This window comes from Cydia strobilella, chromosome 1, assembly GCF_947568885.1.
Source record: "Cydia strobilella chromosome 1, ilCydStro3.1, whole genome shotgun sequence".
In the NCBI taxonomy this organism is placed as follows: Eukaryota; Metazoa; Arthropoda; class Insecta; order Lepidoptera; family Tortricidae; genus Cydia; species Cydia strobilella.
In genome coordinates, this window is record NC_086041.1 from 32,965,458 (window position 1) to 32,989,871 (window position 24,414).

Consider the following 24,414-nt stretch of genomic DNA (forward strand, 5'->3'; position numbering starts at 1 on the left):
GCGACGCGGTTATAAACACTTGTATTATTGATACACATATTTACTATTTTAGTGGTTTCCTATTTCGAATAAGAATAAGAAATCTATGAATCAACATGTACGCTTATCCAGAGTTTCTAGACGCCATGTAAATATATATAAGTAATTCGCGATAAAATGGCGTCCGAATATAAAAGTGTAAGTATGTGCACCAATAACCGCTGTAGCCACTCAAAGAAGGCATACCCCCTAAAATGGGTTAAGTTACCAATAGTTACTAAAAGGAATAGTTACAATAACCGATCTCTATTCCATTGGCATAAAAGTCACTAAGTGTGGCAACTACTGGCAATAGGCTGCCTTTCCACTGAGGCGAAGATGAGAGGAGGCATGCGGGAATCAATCAATAGTATTGGTTCTCTTCTCCGCTCCGCTGGATTCCAACCAATGGTTGAGGCCCGGACGTCTTTTCTCATCTCCGCCTCAGTGGAAAGGCAGCTTTATTCTCACAATAAATATACCTATATACTCAACCCCAAACTCAGCAGGACTAAAATCTACGAAGAAACAATATTAAAACACATAAAAAACACCAAAAAACAATGCAAGTAAATTTCGATGGTGTGATGGTTTTTGTATATAAAAAAGTGATGCAGAGGAAACATGATATGTACATAAACCATAATATCCATTATCGGTGCTTATTAGTAAACAGTACTGTGATGTATGTGAAACAGGTACATAAATCGTTATTTCATATATAGCAATACAAAGCCGAGCCAATATGGAGTCAGCATCGTACGATATGAAAAAAATATACACTTTAAAAAGTTCGATCGTAAGTATAGTCAGCGTCAAACAGATAGTGACGGTCAAAGTGGCCAAATATATCGAAACATAATTATTCCTATGGTAACAAAGGTGTGTGTTTTTAGGATCAAATGTCTATATGGGACCCATTGCATTAAAGCAATACAAAAGTCAGAAATGATAGTCAAAGTCCGACAGTCGTATTTCACTCGCGAAACGCTCCTAACAAAACGATAAGTGAACGTGACGTCAAGGTCACTGAGAGCCCATCTTGAATGTATAGAAAATAAGTAAAATTGCGATTTTGTCGGTGAAATATTGCGTATATGCATATAGTTGCTATACAATATTTTTAAGGTTCCGTACCTCAAAAGGAAAAAACGGAACCCTTATAGCATCACTCATGCGTCTGTCTGTCTATCTGTCCGTCTGTCACTGCCTATTTTCTCCGAAACCACTGGACCAATTAAGTTGAAATTTAGTATACATATGTAAGTTTGTGACCCAAAGACGGACATGTAACGTAAACAAATGAATTTTAAACATGGGGGCCACTTTTGGGGGTAAACGAGAAAATTAAAAAATAAAGTTTTTCAAACTATATCGTGTTACATATCAAATGAAAGAGCTCATTGTGAGAATCTCAAGTATATTTTTTATAATTTTAGGATAAACAGTTTAGAAGTTATTCAAGAAAATAGGCAAAAAATTACCATTCCTCCCCCTTTATCTCTGAAACTACTGGGTTTAAAATTTTGAAACAAATACACAAAATAGTTTTTTACCTACAGATCACATGAAAACCTATTAGAAATGTGCAGTCAAGCGTGAGTCGGACTTAATTACTTAGTTTTAGAAACCGACCCCTACGGGTTTATAAAGACATTTCACTCACGTTTCACATAAAAAATACATTGTTTAAATTGTGTAATGTACGGAACACTTGTTTTGGATAAAATGCTAGATTTTGTAATAAAATTCAACATGTGTCATCATCCCTATTGATCTATTTGACGCTGATTGTACAACATTGTGCAAAATGGCAATACAAGTGGCAAAAATAATTTCATCGGTACGACGCTGCCGTATGCTACGGCTCTAAGTTACTGACCATTTTATTAACAATTCATTTTGAGGACAAATACTTTGTTTTTTTTTTTAATATAGGCTAATATTTGTTTTAAAGTAGAGTAGAAGTATCATAATCACCTTGTAAAAAATTGACACCCATTTTTTAAGAAAAACTTTAAATTTTGGCATAGATTGAAAAACACCATCAATGGTTTTATTTTAAAAGCTACAATATAAAGTATTTTTTAGAAATAAATTAATAGTAGAAAAATTCACTTTCTCAGATCAATAAGCCCATCACTCTGCCAAATGAGCTAACCGAGTATTCACTCGAGGACAACAGCAGGACAGAGCGATGGGGTAGTAAATGTAGTAATCCAGAATCGCCGCGTAAATTTTTCCACTTTTAACTTATCTCTAAGTTACATTATAAAGTGGCTTTAAGCTCTGTGTTTATCTCTCATACACAATCCTGCTTTTGTAATAATTTCATACTAAAATGACAGGTCGGTTGGACCAATCGGTGCAATCGAACTATCATATCAAATGTGGGATATAAAAACAAGATGTCAATTTTACCGCTCGACCACGGCAAGCCGCCATTTGTTACAGCGAGAGGTCTGATGCGCGCTCACGCTCATGCTTCAAAGTAAGACGGCTAGCCATTCCCGCCCCGCACAAACTCAGTAGAGCGGTTAAAGCGGACTGTAGGCGACTATGATACTTGTACCGCTCGGGCAGTAGTTAGAGCCTCAGGCGCACTCTCGGAATCATCACACCATCGGAACATTACCGCCGGCGCGCGGATATAGCGGCTGCGCAGCGCCCGGGGCTGCGGTCGCCGGGGGCCCACCTCGCCCTACACACACAACCGCTGTACTTCCATCACCAACTAATGGGGGCTATCGTTTTTGTGCTCACCAAATGGCGCCACTGTAAATGTGGGTCCAGAAAAACAGATCTCAAAATTCTTCTATGCTTATTTTTTTTAAATCAATACGTTCTAATATACATAAAGGTTTTAACGTCTAAATGTGCCATTTTTTCAACCTGTTTAATTTTGCATATATTTTAATTGGCACTTTTTTTAAACCACTAACATTTGTTGAGCTATATCTATTGTTTACACTGATTAATCAAAGATGAACAAAAATTGACCACAATTATGAATAAAGAGTGAAAATTGCCGATCCGATAAAAAAGCTTGAAACCCCCAAAAGTTCTATGCATTTGACATTTTGAAAGACCCTCATTTACACTAGCGCCCCTAGCGGCGAAATTGAACGCCCTAGCCCTCATTTATTTTACTTAGTCTGCCAAGTCAATTTACTCAGCAGAAAATGGCGGCAAATTAAAAAATGTAGGCGCGAAGTGTTAGAATTTTGCGCCTTTTTCTACTGGCAATTTGGTTTGACAGATTCAGTATTCGAGTATCTCATAAAGGTTTACATTATAGTATTATTCAAATATGATTTATCGACGAAACGGCATCAGTTGACTAGTAAGCTTTTCACTAATATTACTGCAGACACTTTCGGATCTATTTGCTGCAAGAGAAGATGTAGATTTGTCTGAACACCTCTGACATCATATCAGTCAAGTATCAAGGGGATCACTTACCACGTTGTGTCTAGCAACGCGCCAGCAATGGGCAAAGTCAACGAAAAACCGATACCTTAATTCACACTCGTACATTTACAGGAAAAAATTGGTTGGAAATTTTTTATTTGCACATTATGGTACAACATTTGTTTTCCCGTAGTACAGACAGAGTGTGCAGTACGGCATCGAAATGATGGTAACGAGCACATGTTATCTCACCACGTTGTCCAGCACGGCGGCGATGAGCATGGTGAGCGAGGCGGCCGTGGCGGCGGGCAGCGCGCGCAGCAGGCGGGCGGGCGTGTAGTGCACCATCTTGCGCACCAGCGACAGCGCGCGCAGAACACTGGGATGGTAACGAGCACATGTTATCTCACCACGTTGTCCAGCACGGCGGCGATGAGCATGGTGAGCGAGGCGGCCGTGGCGGCGGGCAGCGCGCGCAGCAGGCGGGCGGGCGTGTAGTGCACCATCTTGCGCACCAGCGACAGCGCGCGCAGAACACTGGGATGGTAACGAGCACATGTTATCTCACCACGTTGTCCAGCACGGCGGCGATGAGCATGGTGAGCGAGGCGGCCGTGGCGGCGGGCAGCGCGCGCAGCAGGCGGGCGGGCGTGTAGTGCACCATCTTGCGCACCAGCGACAGCGCGCGCAGAACACTGGGATGGTAACGAGCACATGTTATCTCACCACGTTGTCCAGCACGGCGGCGATGAGCATGGTGAGCGAGGCGGCCGTGGCGGCGGGCAGCGCGCGCAGCAGGCGGGCGGGCGTGTAGTGCACCATCTTGCGCACCAGCGACAGCGCGCGCAGAACACTGGGATGGTAACGAGCACATGTTATCTCACCACGTTGTCCAGCACGGCGGCGATGAGCATGGTGAGCGAGGCGGCCGTGGCGGCGGGCAGCGCGCGCAGCAGGCGGGCGGGCGTGTAGTGCACCATCTTGCGCACCAGCGACAGCGCGCGCAGAACACTGGGATGGTAACGAGCACATGTTATCTCACCACGTTGTCCAGCACGGCGGCGATGAGCATGGTGAGCGAGGCGGCCGTGGCGGCGGGCAGCGCGCGCAGCAGGCGGGCGGGCGTGTAGTGCACCATCTTGCGCACCAGCGACAGCGCGCGCAGAACACTGGGATGGTAACGAGCACATGTTATCTCACCACGTTGTCCAGCACGGCGGCGATGAGCATGGTGAGCGAGGCGGCCGTGGCGGCGGGCAGCGCGCGCAGCAGGCGGGCGGGCGTGTAGTGCACCATCTTGCGCACCAGCGACAGCGCGCGCAGAACACTGGGATGGTAACGAGCACATGTTATCTCACCACGTTGTCCAGCACGGCGGCGATGAGCATGGTGAGCGAGGCGGCCGTGGCGGCGGGCAGCGCGCGCAGCAGGCGGGCGGGCGTGTAGTGCACCATCTTGCGCACCAGCGACAGCGCGCGCAGAACACTGGGATGGTAACGAGCACATGTTATCTCACCACGTTGTCCAGCACGGCGGCGATGAGCATGGTGAGCGAGGCGGCCGTGGCGGCGGGCAGCGCGCGCAGCAGGCGGGCGGGCGTGTAGTGCACCATCTTGCGCACCAGCGACAGCGCGCGCAGAACACTGGGATGGTAACGAGCACATGTTATCTCACCACGTTGTCCAGCACGGCGGCGATGAGCATGGTGAGCGAGGCGGCCGTGGCGGCGGGCAGCGCGCGCAGCAGGCGGGCGGGCGTGTAGTGCACCATCTTGCGCACCAGCGACAGCGCGCGCAGAACACTGGGATGGTAACGAGCACATGTTATCTCACCACGTTGTCCAGCACGGCGGCGATGAGCATGGTGAGCGAGGCGGCCGTGGCGGCGGGCAGCGCGCGCAGCAGGCGGGCGGGCGTGTAGTGCACCATCTTGCGCACCAGCGACAGCGCGCGCAGAACACTGGGATGGTAACGAGCACATGTTATCTCACCACGTTGTCCAGCACGGCGGCGATGAGCATGGTGAGCGAGGCGGCCGTGGCGGCGGGCAGCGCGCGCAGCAGGCGGGCGGGCGTGTAGTGCACCATCTTGCGCACCAGCGACAGCGCGCGCAGAACACTGGGATGGTAACGAGCACATGTTATCTCACCACGTTGTCCAGCACGGCGGCGATGAGCATGGTGAGCGAGGCGGCCGTGGCGGCGGGCAGCGCGCGCAGCAGGCGGGCGGGCGTGTAGTGCACCATCTTGCGCACCAGCGACAGCGCGCGCAGAACACTGGGATGGTAACGAGCACATGTTATCTCACCACGTTGTCCAGCACGGCGGCGATGAGCATGGTGAGCGAGGCGGCCGTGGCGGCGGGCAGCGCGCGCAGCAGGCGGGCGGGCGTGTAGTGCACCATCTTGCGCACCAGCGACAGCGCGCGCAGAACACTGGGATGGTAACGAGCACATGTTATCTCACCACGTTGTCCAGCACGGCGGCGATGAGCATGGTGAGCGAGGCGGCCGTGGCGGCGGGCAGCGCGCGCAGCAGGCGGGCGGGCGTGTAGTGCACCATCTTGCGCACCAGCGACAGCGCGCGCAGAACACTGGGATGGTAACGAGCACATGTTATCTCACCACGTTGTCCAGCACGGCGGCGATGAGCATGGTGAGCGAGGCGGCCGTGGCGGCGGGCAGCGCGCGCAGCAGGCGGGCGGGCGTGTAGTGCACCATCTTGCGCACCAGCGACAGCGCGCGCAGAACACTGGGATGGTAACGAGCACATGTTATCTCACCACGTTGTCCAGCACGGCGGCGATGAGCATGGTGAGCGAGGCGGCCGTGGCGGCGGGCAGCGCGCGCAGCAGGCGGGCGGGCGTGTAGTGCACCATCTTGCGCACCAGCGACAGCGCGCGCAGAACACTGGGATGGTAACGAGCACATGTTATCTCACCACGTTGTCCAGCACGGCGGCGATGAGCATGGTGAGCGAGGCGGCCGTGGCGGCGGGCAGCGCGCGCAGCAGGCGGGCGGGCGTGTAGTGCACCATCTTGCGCACCAGCGACAGCGCGCGCAGAACACTGGGATGGTAACGAGCACATGTTATCTCACCACGTTGTCCAGCACGGCGGCGATGAGCATGGTGAGCGAGGCGGCCGTGGCGGCGGGCAGCGCGCGCAGCAGGCGGGCGGGCGTGTAGTGCACCATCTTGCGCACCAGCGACAGCGCGCGCAGAACACTGGGATGGTAACGAGCACATGTTATCTCACCACGTTGTCCAGCACGGCGGCGATGAGCATGGTGAGCGAGGCGGCCGTGGCGGCGGGCAGCGCGCGCAGCAGGCGGGCGGGCGTGTAGTGCACCATCTTGCGCACCAGCGACAGGCACGCGCGCCGCACCCCCGCGCCGCCCGCGCCTAGGTAGCGCGCGCAGAACACCGGGATCAAGCGCCTGCGAACCAATGTTTACTATCCTTAATCATAACACCTTTTCAACACACTTGCTCAAAACGACGTTTTTATTCCACCGATTTACGGCTCATAATCCTAGATATTAAACACGCGTGCTTTTTCAGTATATTATAACACCCGTGCTTTTTCATTATATTATCCGACTGAGTTAAGAAGGTAACTGATTGCTAATAATATGCATGGAAACGGAACCCTCTTTAATTGGTCGAGTAGATTTTACCACGCGGACTGGCGGGCGCCGGCGCCCCCTGACCGCCTGCCGCGGCCCGCGGCCGGGGCGAGGGGCGGCCGGCAGTATGAAAGATTTTAGACTTTTACTGTTTTAACAATTAAAATTTGATTAATATGAAAGTTTATTTTTTTTCCTCGCAAGTGTGTTAAAAAACGTCGTATGAAACGCGTGTGCATTGGTCATTACACACATGGGCTTTCTTATTGCACGCTCGCTTACAACTCGCGCGCACAATATCGCCTCGTGTCTGATGACTTAGCACACTTGTATTGTATCACAATGTACTATTGTTACCTCTGTGGAAAAGATGTGATCCGATATATTTAGCCACTTTCGCCGTCAATAGATATATTTGGTGCTGACTGTACACGAACCAGGGTTTGGTCAGCGATCGTTAAAGGATAAGCAACAAGTACCTGACCAGACTTTCTTACACATGACATGACATGGTTTTTTTCACATCACCTATTCGAAAAGGGAACTTTTCTTCCCTGCTAGGAGGGATCAAAGTGGCACTTTTCTGTTCAAGGACATTTTGTTGCCAGTATAAAAATATTGACACAAAGACATGAAATTAGTATGCAGATAATCGATTACAATTTCTTTATAATCGATTACGTGCATACAATTTTTCTAACTTAAATAATATTTTGTTGTAATTGTAAACAAAAAATGTAATTATGTAATTAACGTATTTTAAATTAATTAATATCATATTTAAATTAAGTAAATTAATTAGCGTAATATTTACAAAGAAACGTAAAAAAACTTTAGTTTAATAATTTAATTTTCATTTTGACATTTTAGGTCTCCTTAAACGCAGCCATACTTGTCTATGCAATTTAAAAAGTTTATATTTAAAAAAAATTGTACAAATATTTCACAAAGCATTATGCGGTTCTGTATTCTGTATAAATTTGTAAATACTTAGTTTAAATCAATAATAATAGGCCTTTTCATCTGTGTCAGATGTTTTAAGCAGCATCCCGGTAACGACACTAATAATAATAATAAATATAAGTGATATCAGTCTTCATAGTGTTCTTCCGAAGATTTGGTTCAAAGGGGTAAGAGCTAATTTGTTATCAGAAAAATCTACAAAAATAATGTACTTGATTTTCATTGTATCATTTTAGTTGTTTGCTGCTGTTTTTGAAAAGATATTAGGTACATAATTATGAGCTGTAGGTACTTTTAATTTGTCACTACAGTCACGTCTGAAAATATCGATACGGACAAAGTGCCAGAAGTATGTACCTATACTAAGGTCGTGTACACATATTTTTGGCACTTTGTCCGTATCGATCTTTGCTTAAAATAATAATGTTTTGACACCTAATGTTAGTATGTAATTTCCTCATAGGTGATGTGAAAAGCAGTATGTGTCACATGGTAGCAAAATTATTTTCACCTTGGGCGTTAACACTTGAATCCCTCACTACGCTCAGGATTCTATTACCTCGCTACGCTCAGGATTCTATTATAGAATCCTTCGCTTCGTTTAGGATTCAATTGTACGCCCTCGCCGTAAATATGTCATTTTGCTCCCTTGTGACACAATCTACTATTTTATACATGGTACAGTCGGGTTCATAAATATGTATACATTTTTTCACCTTATTGCATTGAATTAAGGTGAAGAAATGTATATGGAACTCGACTGTACCCTGGTACATGGTGAGGAAAAACTCATGTGGTTGGCAGCCATCTTGGAAATTAATTAGGTGTGCGCGGGGTAAAAAGTTTGATAATCCCTGATTTGAGTAAAAATACACCCCACGGAGACAGAAGAAACAGCCTCTCACGTGGTGCTGGAGTGCAGCGGAGTGGCCCCATACAGGGCAAAACATCTCGGATCCCCGAGAGACCTCCCCGAGGTCCTACTCAACATCAAAGGTTTGATAGGTTTCCTCGAGGAGCTGGGCTGGCAGGACTAGCCCACCCCCATGTCACGCAAAATAGGCGCCAGTCGTCGAGTTGCGGAAAATCGCCCGAACTACAATACAATACAATACACCCTTCTCAGTAAAGCGTAACTTTTAGATTTAGAACATGACATGATAGATTTCTTCTAAATTTTTCTCAAAATAGTAACAGTCGAGAATTAAGTCATAATCAGTCTACAGAACGGACGATCATGATCGTGGAAATTAATGATCACAAAATTTATCACCCCCTCATTAAGCGCCATTTTTAAACTATTCTAAAATTTCTTAACAACTTAATACGGAGCAGTTGCGGTAGGCAGCTTTTTAATTTAATTAACTTTACACTATTTACAACACATAAATCAAAAAATTGATGTTACAAGTGTAAATAAATGGTGACATGATTTCGTATTATTAGCCCCACGTTGGGCGCCATAATTATGTAAATGGGGTTGCCCGGTCGAAATATTTAGCAAATTGCGCCAGCATAGCTTGCCCTGTCAATCCCTGTAATGCCCTGGATGCCAGCCCTTTAAGCCAAATCTCATAGAAAAAAGGTGCAAGCTATGATGGCGCCATCTCTTGAAACCTTTGACTGCCATCCCCATTTTTAATTTTTACAAATTCAAGTGAAGAAAAACTATATTTATTTTATTTTTTATTTTTATTATATATATATAATACATAGACATAGTATAGTAGTTATAGACATGAAACCGAGCGACCAGGGGTAAGAGAAATACATATTCATGTATTGACAGGTTAATGTATGGCAGCATAATCCTTTTCCTCTTTCACTTATAAATTTCGATATTTCGCCATCGCCTCCTACCTATGCTGCCATAACCCGACCATGAAAAAAAACCCGGTCGGTGATAAGGACAAAGCATGGCACTATTTTCTCTTTCCTCTTATAGGAATCGCAATAAGACTATCTTTTTCTATCAAAGAGTGTCAGGCCCTTGATATAATAGGAGTTAGCTGCCAACAAAGTTTGTATGAAATTCGCGCAAGAACATCCACCTATCGTCCGTCCAGTAGCGCCCTCATTAGTGGAATTGTTTTTTCTAATAAACCAATTCATTTCTGTATAATCCAGTATATTAATGTTGTTGTCCTACTTATTTCACAATTTTTTATCTATGTCAGATAGTTTTGTACTAATTACTGTTGACTTTATCACCTTAACGGAAAAAAGTGGCCACCATTTGCCGTTTAGTTGATGAAGCAAAATAAAACTATGTGATTCAATTGATCTAACTTTTTGGCGAACCGCGAGTACTTAGTTCGGGGCGAACTAGTTTATTAGAAAACACAATTCCACTCCACATTTCACAGCGCCACCATATAGAATCATTTAACTTTAGTTACTAGAGACTTACTTACTTAATGGCGCAGCGACCCAAAATGAGTCTTGGCCTCCGACACGAGTATACGCCAGTCGTCTCGATCCTGTGCCATCTCCCGCCAGTTATCGGCATGGAGAGCGCTCAAATCTACTCCAACAGCATCGCCCCAGCGATACCTGGGACGTCCGACCGGCCTCCGCCCCACCTGGCGTCCCAAGTACGCCCTTTTAACGCCGCGATCCTCCTCCATTCTCAAAACGTGGCCGAACCAGCGGAGACGGTGAGCTTTTGTCTCGCCTATAATTCTGTCTAGATTGATACTCACTCTAAATAAATAGCAGCCATTTCTTTGTCCCCAGTCTCAGGAAAGTCTTCATCGTTGGAATACGTAGGCGAGTCCTGGTTGCCGACAACCAACCACTCTCCTGGGCACTGCAGAATAGCGGCCACTTCCCTGTGACCTGGGTAACCAAATAAACACATGACTAACAGAAACTTCGGTGAGACACAGTCAACCTATTAAGCTCGGGACACACTTATCCCACGTACGCAATGCATTATGACATCTGAACTCTGAAATTTGTATGCTTAGAAACATACTTGTCATACGCAACGCATGACAAGTATGTTTCTAAGCATACAACTTTCAGGGTTCAGATTGTCATAATGCGTTGCATACGTTGCGTACGTGGGATAAGTGTGTCCCTGCCTTTAGCGTAATCAACACACATTTTTTAAGCATTTGTAGGTTATAGCACTTGTTTTTTAAAGTAATTTGTATCATTTGTGTGAGTCAATCGGTCCTCGCTAGAAATACGGGCGGTCAGTTGCTCTTTGTCGGATAGAAGCAATATTTGATGTGTCTTGTAGGTGCCTATTATTGATTTCTTGGGACAGGTCCCCGCAGCGAATAAGGGTGACCTTGTCCCAAGTTTCCAGGTCTTCGCCGGGATTGGCGTCTTATTAAAGGTTTTTAGGGTGTAAATTATATATTGTGTACTTGATAAATGAATCAAGTGTTTCATAAGAGCACCAAAACCGCTTCGAAGTGTTACACGCACACTCGTAACCTGCATTACGTAAGGGCTTCAGGGGGGCTTCACAAAATCTTACGTGGGGGAGAGGGAGTTTTGGCAAATATCACGTCAAAAATCCTCAAAAATCACGTAATTAATGGACCCCCCTTATGCCCATGATTGGATGTCAATTTTTTGGCATAGATAAAGGTGCATAATGGTTGGGTATTACGTATTTTCAGTTTCGAGAATCTTAAGATAGAAGTTTGAGATCATTCACGCTGCCGCGCTAAGACTACGCTAAGTCTCATGCCAAGTGTGACGCTCAGCGGGCTAAGCACGGTCGCATTTTTATCGCCTGTCACCATGCCTGTCACGTTCTAACAAGTATGTAAGTGACAGGCATAGTGTCCGGCGATAAAAATGCCACCATGCTGCCACCGCAGATAAGATAATATTGCATCATCATTGAGCACCAAATCTAAAGCGAGGTTTAGACTAGCAAGAACTTGCATGCAATTCTCATTACATGGCGGTATCTGATAAACATTTTGAATGCAGTTTACCTTAGTAGTCAGCAATGTAACGTAAATTGCATGAAAGTTCTTGCTAGTCTATAACGCTTCAAACCTAGGCGATATCACCCATCCCTGAAGTCCAGACATACCTTGATCGTGACGCTCTCTGGCCTTGTCTAGCGGAGTCTTGCCGTCCTCGTCGCGCAGATCAGCGTTAGCTCCGTAACGTAACAGTACTTTAGCGATGGCCGGCCGCCCGAAGCAGGCCGCGTAGTGCAGGGACGAACTGCGCTGACCGCGGTTCACGTCGGCTCCTGTCAACATTGCATATACTGTTACGTAATTGTTCATGATCATGCCATAGTGCGCAACCTTAGTATAGTACCTATTAGTTTGTATCATGTCACTACCTGTGAGTTCCTATAATTGGCTTCCTGTATCAACTATAATTTTTATGTTAATGTCACAGCTGTTGGATCTCCAAATAAATAAAATAAAATAAAAATAAAATATTGGTAAATTGGTTTTATAAATAAATTATTGTGATTATGATTATGATTATGGCCATTTAATTCGGGGTCGATCAAATGTTTTTGTCCTTATCCTGTCCAGTATGCCTAGCACAGGAGAGGCGCGACAGACTACACCGTTTGCACGACCAAAATGTTGCACAAGTGTGCTTGGAGAAGTATAATTACACTAATGAGTAGGTACGTAGTAAGTAGTAGTAGTAGTAGGTCCGTTTCTATTAGACAGTTTTGTCGAGAACGAGACAACACTCACCTTGCTCGCACAGAAATTCCACCATTTCCTTGGTACCGAAAGCCGAGGCCCATTTGAGCAGCGTCTGCCTCACGTCGATACAGTTGTCTCTGTCTCTCGGACAGTAGTACCAGCATGCAAGAGAGAGACAACACTCACCCTTCCCGCACAGGAATCCAACCATCTCCTTGGTGCCGAAAGCCGCGGCCCAGTTGAGTAGCGTCTGCCTCACGTCGATGCAGTGGTCCCTGTCCGTCGGACAGTTGCACTAGCATGCTAGAGCGGGACACTCACCCTTCTCGCACAGGAACTCCACCATCTCCTTGGTGCCGAAAGCCGCGGCCCAGTTGAGCAGCGTCTGCCTCACGTCGATGCAGTTGTCTTTGTCCCTGGGACAGTTGCACTAGCATGTAAGAGCGAGACCCTCACCCTTGTCACACAGGAACTCGACCATCTCCTTGGTGCCGAAAGCCGCGGCCCAGTTGAGCAGCGTCTGCCTCACATCGATGCAGTTGTCTTTGTCCCTGGGACAGTTGCACTAGCATGTAAGAGCGAGACACTCACCCTTGTCACACAGGAACTCGACCATCTCCTTGGTGCCGAAAGCCGCGGCCCAGTTGAGCAGCGTCTGCCTCACGTCGATGCAGTTGTCTTTGTCCCTGGGACAGTTGCACTAGCATGTAAGAGCGAGACACTCACCCTTGTCACACAGGAACTCGACCATCTCCTTGGTGCCGAAAGCCGCGGCCCAGTTGAGCAGCGTCTGCCTCACGTCGATGCAGTTGTCTTTGTCCCTGGGACAGTTGCACTAGCCTGTAAGAGCGAGACACTCACCCTTGTCACACAGGAACTCGACCATCTCCTTGGTGCCGAAAGCCGCGGCCCAGTTGAGCAGCGTCTGCCTCACGTCGATGCAGTTGTCTTTGTCCCTGGGACAGTTGCACTAGCATGTAAGAGCGAGACACTCACCCTTGTCACACAGGAACTCGACCATCTCCTTGGTGCCGAAAGCCGCGGCCCAGTTGAGCAGCGTCTGCCTCACGTCGATGCAGTTGTCTTTGTCCCTGGGACAGTTGCACTAGCATGTAAGAGCGAGACACTCACCCTTGTCACACAGGAACTCGACCATCTCCTTGGTGCCGAAAGCCGCGGCCCAGTTGAGCAGCGTCTGCCTCACGTCGATGCAGTTGTCTTTGTCCCTGGGACAGTTGCACTAGCATGTAAGAGCGAGACACTCACCCTTGTCACACAGGAACTCGACCATCTCCTTGGTGCCGAAAGCCGCGGCCCAGTTGAGCAGCGTCTGCCTCACGTCGATGCAGTTGTCTTTGTCCCTGGGACAGTTGCACTAGCATGTAAGAGCGAGACACTCACCCTTGTCACACAGGAACTCGACCATCTCCTTGGTGCCGAAAGCCGCGGCCCAGTTGAGCAGCGTCTGCCTCACGTCGATGCAGTTGTCTTTGTCCCTGGGACAGTTGCACTAGCATGTAAGAGCGAGACACTCACCCTTGTCACACAGGAACTCGACCATCTCCTTGGTGCCGAAAGCCGCGGCCCAGTTGAGCAGCGTCTGCCTCACGTCGATGCAGTTGTCTTTGTCCCTGGGACAGTTGCACTAGCATGTAAGAGCGAGACACTCACCCTTGTCACACAGGAACTCGACCATCTCCTTGGTGCCGAAAGCCGCGGCCCAGTTGAGCAGCGTCTGCCTCACGTCGATGCAGTTGTCTTTGTCCCTGGGACAGTTGCACTAGCATGTAAGAGCGAGACACTCACCCTTGTCACACAGGAACTCGACCATCTCCTTGGTGCCGAAAGCCGCGGCCCAGTTGAGCAGCGTCTGCCTCACGTCGATGCAGTTGTCTTTGTCCCTGGGACAGTTGCACTAGCATGTAAGAGCGAGACACTCACCCTTGTCACACAGGAACTCGACCATCTCCTTGGTGCCGAAAGCCGCGGCCCAGTTGAGCAGCGTCTGCCTCACGTCGATGCAGTTGTCTTTGTCCCTGGGACAGTTGCACTAGCATGTAAGAGCGAGACACTCACCCTTGTCACACAGGAACTCGACCATCTCCTTGGTGCCGAAAGCCGCGGCCCAGTTGAGCAGCGTCTGCCTCACGTCGATGCAGTTGTCTTTGTCCCTGGGACAGTTGCACTAGCATGTAAGAGCGAGACACTCACCCTTGTCACACAGGAACTCGACCATTTCCTTGGTGCCGAAAGCCGCGGCCCAGTTGAGCAGCGTCTGCCTCACGTCGATGCAGTTGTCTTTGTCCCTGGGACAGTTGCACTAGCATGTAAGAGCGAGACACTCACCCTTGTCACACAGGAACTCGACCATCTCCTTGGTGCCGAAAGCCGCGGCCCAGTTGAGCAGCGTCTGCCTCACGTCGATGCAGTTGTCTTTGTCCCTGGGACAGTTGCACTAGCATGTAAGAGCGAGACACTCACCCTTGTCACACAGGAACTCGACCATCTCCTTGGTGCCGAAAGCCGCGGCCCAGTTGAGCAGCGTCTGCCCGACGTCGTCCGTGAAGTTGACGTCGACGGCGCCTGTCGACACGGCCGCCAGCAGCGCGTCCGTGTCCTTGTTAATAAACAAAATGTAAGCTTTAGGACAAACTTTCCAGAAATAGGAGCCCCGCGACTCAGAGAACGAGATGACTTTCACGTTTCAAGATATGCCTAGGAGTTTCATAATCTGGCGGATATCACATTCGGCCGCCGACATTTATATATGTCCTTTAAAATCGTTGTAAAGCGAATTGCACTATCCATCAGAGAAAGGTTTTTTAAAATATTACAAGCTTTTTACATAGGTTCAGAGGTTGTACAGCTCAGGTCAAAATAACTCTCTTTAGAGCCTACTGTACCTCTCTTTATACCTGCAGCTTGTGGGCTAATTATTCGCAAAGATCGATCAGCGCCCTTCGGGTACAGTTCAACAACGCCTTCAGGGTGCTGTTGCGTCTGCCTCGCTTCTGCAGCGCGTCAGGCATGTTCGCGGACGCGCAGGTAGACGGTTTCTTTGCCACAATAAGAAAGCGCGCCGCCGCGACGCGTCGCAGAGTGCTTGGCAGCAGCAACAGTATCCTGAGTGTGATAGCGGGTAGGCTCGATAGTCGCTATATGCAGCACTGGTCGAGCCTGCATTGTTCCCTAGCTAAGTATGTATTGTAGTTGTAGATATCTAGTAAGTTAAGTAATAATTGTATCTTACATAGTTTTAAGTTCCTGCATGTTCGACTAACCTGTTATAGATTTCTGTGGTCCGAAATAAATGATTTTTATTTTATTTTTACTTTTATTTTATTATTTATTTTTATTATTATTAACTTGCAATGTACCTATGTAAGTATGTATGTATGTATGTATAGAATAGAATAGAATATAGAATAGAATAGAATGTTTTTTATTCGTAAACACACAGACAATAGACATACATTACATACATACATACATAAGACACTAGTTATAAGAAACATGTACCGTTTGTGCCCAAATAAACATTAAAACATTAAAAGAACATAGTGAAAATAAAGTGTCACGAAATGGCCCCATCTCAGCATGCTGCATATGTATGTAACATGTTTGTAAGGCTCAAATCTTGCAATTTAAATTTGACCCACTTCCCGGTTTCCGTTGAAGCTGAAAATCTGCATACATATGTAAATCGTGTGACAATGCAATATTATGGTACCATCGAACTGATCTGATGATGGAGACAGGAGGTGGCCCTAGGAACTCTGTAATAAAACAACGCAACCTAATTGTGTTTGGGGTTTTTAGAATTGTCTCGATGAGTATTAGTTGTTCGTAGAAAGAAAAGTACAGTCAGCGATAAAAGCTTGTACCAAAAATGAAATTTTTGTCAAAAACTTATCTATCGTTAATTTTAAATAATCACAATTATTTAGGGCGCTAGTGAGCACGTTGGTGGGCTCGGTTGACCCGTTTGAAGCCGGGGCGGGTCGCTAATAATACACACAATGTACCTTGCCACGAATACAGTCGATCAACTGGCGATGAGATTTGTCTCCTCTCGCGCCCACTGTCGCGCTAGAACCTTCTCCCGCACCACTCTTGGAACCGCTGGCCGTGTCGCCATTTCTGTTTGAGCCACTGCACAACAAAAAGACATGTTTTATGACTACATAAAAAAATTAATTATAAATTATATTGCGTAGTTCTAAAGTAAATTAATTTATCCTTTAGCCCTAGCTAATTAACTTCAATTTCATCAATTAAATCGTTTTTAGCTAACTTAACGGTTTCACTCGGGTCTCTATTGTTTCCCATATAGTTTTAAGTCATATTGTTTGTCCACATTTTCATTAGTCATAATTTGGTTTTTTCTCAGAAACGCGTATCTTTTCAGGATTGCCATAAAACAAACCTAACCTAACCTATCCTATCTATAGGATAACCTGAGGAAATTCCTGAAAAGTTAGCCGTTTCAGAATTATGACTAATGATAATATGACAATCATTACATTATGGCTTTCAATAATTATATCAAACAAAGTGACCCCGTATTTTTAGTCGCGCGAGTGACTAAAAATACGTGAGTGAAACCGCTAAGTTAGCTAAGTTAGTATGTCTCATGATAGTTTAAATTCAATTAAATCGTTTTTAACTGGAAATGTGTAGCATTTTTTAAAAGCTTTTTACAAACTTTTATTTTGCTTGCTAGTATGCATGTTATTTTGTTAGTGCGGATCAAATCTTGGAAGCTAAATTTAACCCACTCCCCGATTTCCGATTGAGCTGAAATTCTGCATACGTATGTAAATCGGATGACAATGCATATGATGACATGGAGCTGATCTGATTATAGAGATAGGAGGTGGCCATTGAAACACTGTGATAAAACAACGCAAAGAATTGTGTTTTGGGTTGTTAGAATTGTCTCGTTAAGTATTAGTTGCCTGTGGAAAGAAAAGTACAGTCAGCGATAAAAGCTTGTACGAAAAATTTTACTTTTGCCAAAAACTTAATGGTCCACAACCAAGGTTGCACAACTCCACTAGGGGTCATCCATTAATTACATTACACGTTTAGGGAGAAGGAGGAGGTCTAGAAAATGTGATATGTCGTGACAAAGGGGATGGGGGAGTCACAAAGTTTGTGATGTCACTAACTAATTTAAATTATTTTAGTCGCTGTATGTACAGTTAAATAACAAGTTTTTAGAACGATAATCATTTTTATTCGTATATTTATTGTATATTATATAATATTGAAACAAAATTACTAATATTTCTTTTGTCAAAAATATTTTGATAAAATATTAATAATAGATAGATAGATAGATAAACTGTTTATTTGTTTGCCACAATACACACAAAATATTCAAATACAGAAATGACATAGGTACACAGAACAATCCAGAAAAAAAAATTACAACAACAAATAACAAATAATACTTAATTAGATTTGCCGATTTCGTTGAAAAATGTGACGTCACACCATGGGGGACCACCACCTAAAAAATCATGTGACGTAATTAATGGATGAGCCCGTACCGCAAAAAATATAGTAGTGTACTAACGTCTGTATAGCATGCCGGCCCTCGCAGACCAGCACCAGCAGGAGGTCCACCAGCCGCATGCACTCGAGGCACCAGCGCTCGTCCGCCTGCACGGCCGCCTCGATGGCCGAGCATAGCTCCAGGCGGACTAGGTCCTGTGATACACCAAATATATAAATAAATATTATAGGACATTCTTAGTCTTGACTAAGTCCCACAGTAAGCTCAAGAAGGCTTGTGTTGTGGGTACTCAGACAACGATATATATAATATATAAATACATAGAAAGTGCCTCAATGGAAAGATATCATATACGGTATTAACGACTTTCCAGTACTAGTGCCGTACTACGCGACGTAAGCGACAACCGCCATAAGGTACCTTTACCCGTGGAACCCCGTATAAGCAGCGTCCGTATAGATACTGCAAATGCCTCGAGATAGAGGCACTTTCCCACAGATCGAGTGTGAGCGGTCTGTATGGACGGGTCTCTTACTTAATGCCTCCTCTACACTATTGGCGATGATCGTTGATAGTATCATTGTCTATCATCGGCAAGACCATCGCCTGTACAACGCAATGTCCCGGCGATTCCCTTTGATACTTACTTACTTACTGCTGTGGCGCGACGACCCGAAGTGGATCTTGGCCTCCGACACCAAAGACCGCCATGCTACTCTGTCCAAAGCCGTTTCTGTCCAGTCGACGGCGCCGAGTTCGCTGAGGTCTTTCTGCACTTCGTCTCTCCAGCGGTACCTTCCCTTTGATGCGTGCCCAAAAAACCGGACAACTCACGGGTCGCCGGCGGGGACTGCGAGTATGCCCTCTACACTATCGTGCCCGCCATTAATCGTCTATCATCGGCGATAGTGTAGAGGAGCCTTTACATAAGCATACATACGTGTGTTATCTGCGCGGAGCCGCGGCACAGCGTGGACAGCAGGCTGACGGTGGTGGACACGGAGGGCGCCGGGCACTTGTCGTCGCTGCTCTCGGTGCTGCCGAGACGGCGGACGAGCTCTTCAGTTAGACCTGCAACAATATTTATTTGTGAATCAAATGTGGAAAGTAAGCAATCCCAAAGTAGTGTCGATAGTGTAGAATACTTGAAATGGGACAGACATATCGATAGCGTTTTAGTTCGTAGCGTGGGCGCGAGCGAAGCAGCGCCGCATCGGCCACGCGTGCGCTTTTGTTACCCAATATAGCGCTGATAGAGACATCACCGCACTATAACCCTGCTATCGCTGGGAATGGGCAGGACACGTTGCCAGATGGACCATACGAACAGTAAAGTGGTCCGGACTGCAGGGCTCAAGAGGAACAGGCCGACCACGTGGCAGGTGGTCAGACGAACTGGTAGAAACGGCGGGTCCAAAATGGCTAGAGACAGCCCATGATAGAGAGAACTGGAATTCCTTGAAGGAGGCTTTTACCCGAAAGGGGCCCACATATTTTTTAAGTTAAATTTTGAGTTAAATTCTTTTACTTTAATGTTTTATATTTATTTAGTTTGAAGTATGTGTGGAAGTAATAAAGCTTTTTATCTAGTTATTATTTATTTATCGCTAGTGTGTAGTACAGTCAAGGGCATAAATATATATACATTCCCAAAGTTTCAAAAATATGTGTACGCTCTTACACCTTAGTTAGACAATAAAGTCGTGTTCATATATTTTTGAGCCTAATTTCTGGATCGATATTTTTGCCTTCGACTGTACAACTAGGACAGTACCGTGCTCCGCTAGAGGCGCGGGGTCGGCGTGGGCGCGAGCGAAGCGGTCCGCGAGCGACGCGAAGCAGCGCAGCGCCGCGTCCGCGACACGGGCGTCCGCGTGACGCAGCAACGCCGAGAGAGACATCACCGCGTCGCCCACGCGCTCCGAGCCCGGCTCCATCTTGCCGCACACCCTGTATAACAAGTTCATTGTACATAAAGAGCATGTTACACAAACAAATACACAAGGGTTTGTACAAACATGACAGTATGGAGAGGTCAAACTTTCGACCCCTAAACTAGGTAAGCACCTGTGCCTTATAATGTCAACAAAATTTTTCATGAAACTATAAAAACGGATTATATCGCGTATATTGAATTTATAATACATCCCGACGTTTCAAACCCTTTACAGCGTTCGTGGTCAACAGGTGACTGGTGTCAACGGGTGTCACCCGTTGACCACGAACGCTGTAAAGGGTTCGAAACGTCGGGATGTATTATAAATTCAGTATACGCGATATAATCCGTTTTCATAGTTTTATTTCATGAGTAACTATCGTGGTAACCGAAGACAATAATTTTTTTCATTTCATCAGTCTTATAAAAAAACAAAAGGTTCTCGAGAAAACCGGGTTGGACTTCACTGTAAGCCTAACACTGTGGACTTTTGCTAACTGTATTAGTCACTGAAAATAACGATACGAAAAAACTAATATAGCTCTTAGTACAAACATACTTCTATGCAGGGGTGGTACCTTTTCTCTGCAGCCGATTGTACATTTTAGTACACTACACGCAAAACGGAACGGGAGCGAGGAGTGATACTGGCAGCAAAGCGATCCGAGTGATCCGACCGAACTAACGCCGAGCGCGTGCGATGACGACCGAACGGCTCTCGGATAATATGAGCGAGACAGCACATAGCCGTCACTCCGTTGCAAGTGTTGCAACTCACTTAACAATTATTACATGTCGAGGTAGGTACAATATTAAACGAGACAACAAATTTAAAATTGTAATACTTTACAAAACGGCCTCAAAAACCGTCCGTAACATTATTACGCTCAGTTTGTCTCGGTGTACTACTGTACTAAATGTACTAAAAGACCGAACTAGTAATGTGTAGCGTGTCCTTGACACGGCGGTGTAGTGATGAAGCAGCATGGCAGACCGCCCCGCGCCTGGTGGGTTGAATATAGGACAATTACCTGGAGACCACGGCCATGGCGGAGTGCAGCGTGTCCTTGACACGGCGGTGTAGTGATGAAGCAGCATGGCAGACCGCCCCGCGCCTGGTGGGTTTAATATAGGACAATTACCTGGAGACCACGGCCATGGCGGAGTGCAGCGTGTCCTTGACACGGCGGTGTAGTGATGAAGCAGCATGGCAGACCGCCCCGCGCCTGGTGGGTTTAATATAGGACAATTACCTGGAGACCACGGCCATGGCGGAGTGCAGCGTGTCCTTGACACGGCGGTGTAGTGATGAAGCAGCATGGCAGACCGCCCCGCGCCTGGTGGGTTTAATATAGGACAATTACCTGGAGACCACGGCCATGGCGGAGTGCAGCGTGTCCTTGACACGGCGGTGTAGTGATGAAGCAGCATGGCAGACCGCCACGCGCCTGGTGGGTTGAATATAGGACAATTACCTGGAGACCACGGCCATGGCGGAGTGCAGCGTGTCCTTGTGCACGGCGGTGCCGTAGTGCGTGATGAAGTGCAACACAGCCGGCAGTCCGCCGCCCTCCCACACCGCGCCCGCCTCGCGGGTGCATACTAACTCCAGCACCTGAGAAGATTTACACAAACAAATGATTACATCGTTGTAGCTGTAAGTTGTAACCCATTGACCTGAGGGCGTAAACAGCGAAAGCGAACCGGGAGACGTCATGACATCATGAGTAGAAGCGAGAGGTTTGATCAGGGCGTGTCATTGACACGCGTCGCAAGAGACTGCAGCCAGGCGTGCGAAACTCCTCGCTTCGGGCAAACTCGGCTCCGTTCGGCTCAGCGTTGCTCCGAGTTATTAGGGCTGGCACAACTTGACGTCCCTTTGCGTGCACGACCACAGATAAGATAATGACTTGAATTTTGACAACCCTAAATAGCCGAAAGGGATAGTGCCATATATTAGAAAGGGACAGCATGATTCGACCATCAACTGCTGTCAAACTTCGGTTTTGTAGGAAGTTTCCTTTCTGTACGGTAGTACTATTATTTATACTGTGCTGCCGCTACAGCGCGCAGGGTTCTTAAAGTTTGTTAGGGCTAAGTCTAGGAAAACTATTGGATATCACTTTCTAAAAGCATTTGAGACTTCTTTTTCTAAAACTAGTTATTATATGTTACTTACTAAACTACATACATATTTCCATCATGAATTTGTACACAGATTGTCATCTGATATTGTTCCTGGTGTCATACTCTTGACACTTGACAATACTAAAATTATACTAAAATTAGTTAAATTATCATTAAATACCAAGTATATTTATAAAAGTACTGACCTTAATACATTGTTCGGCGAGATCTTTGCTGGTGCGGTTGTTAGGGTCCACGGTCAACAGGCGGCTGCATATGGCCTTCACCGCACCCTCGATAGCTACGATCCGACGGGTACACTCCGCTACAGACAAATTAAAGTCAAGAAATATAATAGGGAAACTTCCGTGAGACACAGACATGTTAAACATATTAAAAACGGGTCACTCACGTATTTTAAGTCAAAAACGCACGCAATCAATATTTCTTTCAACCAGCGTGGGATTTATAAAAAAATGCCTTTATTTTTTTGTTACGGCGGTATGACTTAAGACGTTTTGAAATCATCCTTTCCAGTTAGTAACCACTGCTACTCTTATTAATATGTAAATATGACTAGACTCAGCCTACACTGCATAAATTAAAACAGTTAAGGCAACACGCGGAATGACTCGAAATGACTCATCTTTCTTTAGTTTTTAATACAAACAATGTGATGTTACTAAGAGCAACGAAAATGGGTTAGTTCTGTTTATAATCCTTACTCAAATTACATCATTATACCTCTTTAGCACTACACTTGATGAGTTATGTTATGACTGGTATATGTCAATTTAAATTTGTAATTTAGTTATTTATAGGTAAGCATACTTCTTACGAATTATGTTGTGATTATGTGGCGCTATGCCGTCTTTAATGTAACATATGAGCACAAATGTTGTATCTCACTGAATTAATTTACTTTATATATATATAAATACAGCCCGGCAGCTTGAACATGTCATGCTCGCTTAAAAGTCTGCTTACGGTGGCGTCGTTGATCGGGTCGCCACTTTCCCGAATGAAGGTTGAGGGACACGATGGCTGAGATACGCGTCATACTCGTGAACGGGTGCTGTTTGTGGAGACCGGTCTGTTTAAGTTTACACGGGCTTCATTTTACCTATGTAACTTTACTTTTGAGTGGCATTAACGTGATGCACTTCATTCGGTTCTTGTCTGTTTGTCTGATTTAATATCTTGTCTTTTTTTAATTATATAACAATTCAAGTCTTAGAGACCCTTTACATATCTGGATAATTAGATGATCTTTTTTATTATTATATACATTTTATCTCTGACACCTAGAGACTTTTACATCTCTAAACAATTTTAGTACTTCTGTTGTTTGTATATTTTTTATTAGTTTTTTTTTGTGTAATTTGACATTTATATTTATGTAATTGATTTTTGTAATTTTGGGTTAATTTTATTGTTTGTAAAAATTGACATGTAAGAGTGCCCCTGTGTCCTATTTGCTGAATAAATGTTTGATGTTAGCATGTCACATTGTCAATTTTCGAAATAGTTACAACACAATTTACACAATCCTTCCTGTCCAGTCACCATTTAATATTTTTATGATTAAGTTCTAATGAACTTTGAAGCCTAAGTTTAAAGTAAATAATAAAGTTTAAACTTAAGTTCCTACAAACATTTACTTACCAAGAATACGAAGTAGCAATATATAACTTACCGGACACATCCAAATAGTAGGTTATAGCTCTGGCTGTCACTTCCAGAACATTGTCGGGCGCACTCTCATCCAAAAATATTTTGCACAATGCTGGCAAAAAGGTTCTAGGAGGGCAGCTGAAACAATAGTTATTTGTGCAACAAGAGAGGAAAGTTGGTTTTTCTTGCAAGTGTTTATTTTGAGTCCCAAGAAAGCAAAAGATTCTAAGTTAGAATCTTGAGCTTAGCAAGGGACTCAAAAACACGAGATGTAAAATAACTTTGCTCTCGTGTTGCACACATAATTTTTCACCTCAGTAAGCAAATCTTCCCACTATATGTGTCTAGGGGACCCTAGCGACATCTACCGTAAGAGTGTTACACTTCTTAAACGGCCACCGGAGTTCAAGTCTCACCCAAGGCAGTAATTTTTCCACTTTTAAATTTATTCTAAGCTTAATAGCATCGATCGCAGACGTTTCTGCTTATTAAAA

General features: G+C 45.6%; 1 protein-coding gene across 1 annotated transcript in view; it reads right to left on the minus strand.

The window, feature by feature from the left end:
• Nucleotides 1-24,414, minus strand: part of LOC134744622 (E3 ubiquitin-protein ligase Ufd4) — a 77,522-nt gene that overhangs the window by 50,325 nt on the left and 2,783 nt on the right. The window contains exons 3-14 of the mRNA XM_063678505.1: nt 23,943-24,058; nt 22,453-22,571; nt 21,595-21,734; nt 19,958-20,133; nt 19,124-19,254; nt 18,244-18,377; nt 16,688-16,814; nt 15,144-15,279; nt 12,077-12,241; nt 10,719-10,854; nt 6,684-6,864; nt 2,654-2,719 (exon numbers count right to left, since the gene is read on the minus strand). Coding sequence (XP_063534575.1) covers nt 2,654-2,719; nt 6,684-6,864; nt 10,719-10,854; nt 12,077-12,241; nt 15,144-15,279; nt 16,688-16,814; nt 18,244-18,377; nt 19,124-19,254; nt 19,958-20,133; nt 21,595-21,734; nt 22,453-22,571; nt 23,943-24,058 — 1,627 coding nt within the window. The remainder of the gene's footprint in view (nt 1-2,653; nt 2,720-6,683; nt 6,865-10,718; nt 10,855-12,076; nt 12,242-15,143; nt 15,280-16,687; nt 16,815-18,243; nt 18,378-19,123; nt 19,255-19,957; nt 20,134-21,594; nt 21,735-22,452; nt 22,572-23,942; nt 24,059-24,414) is intronic.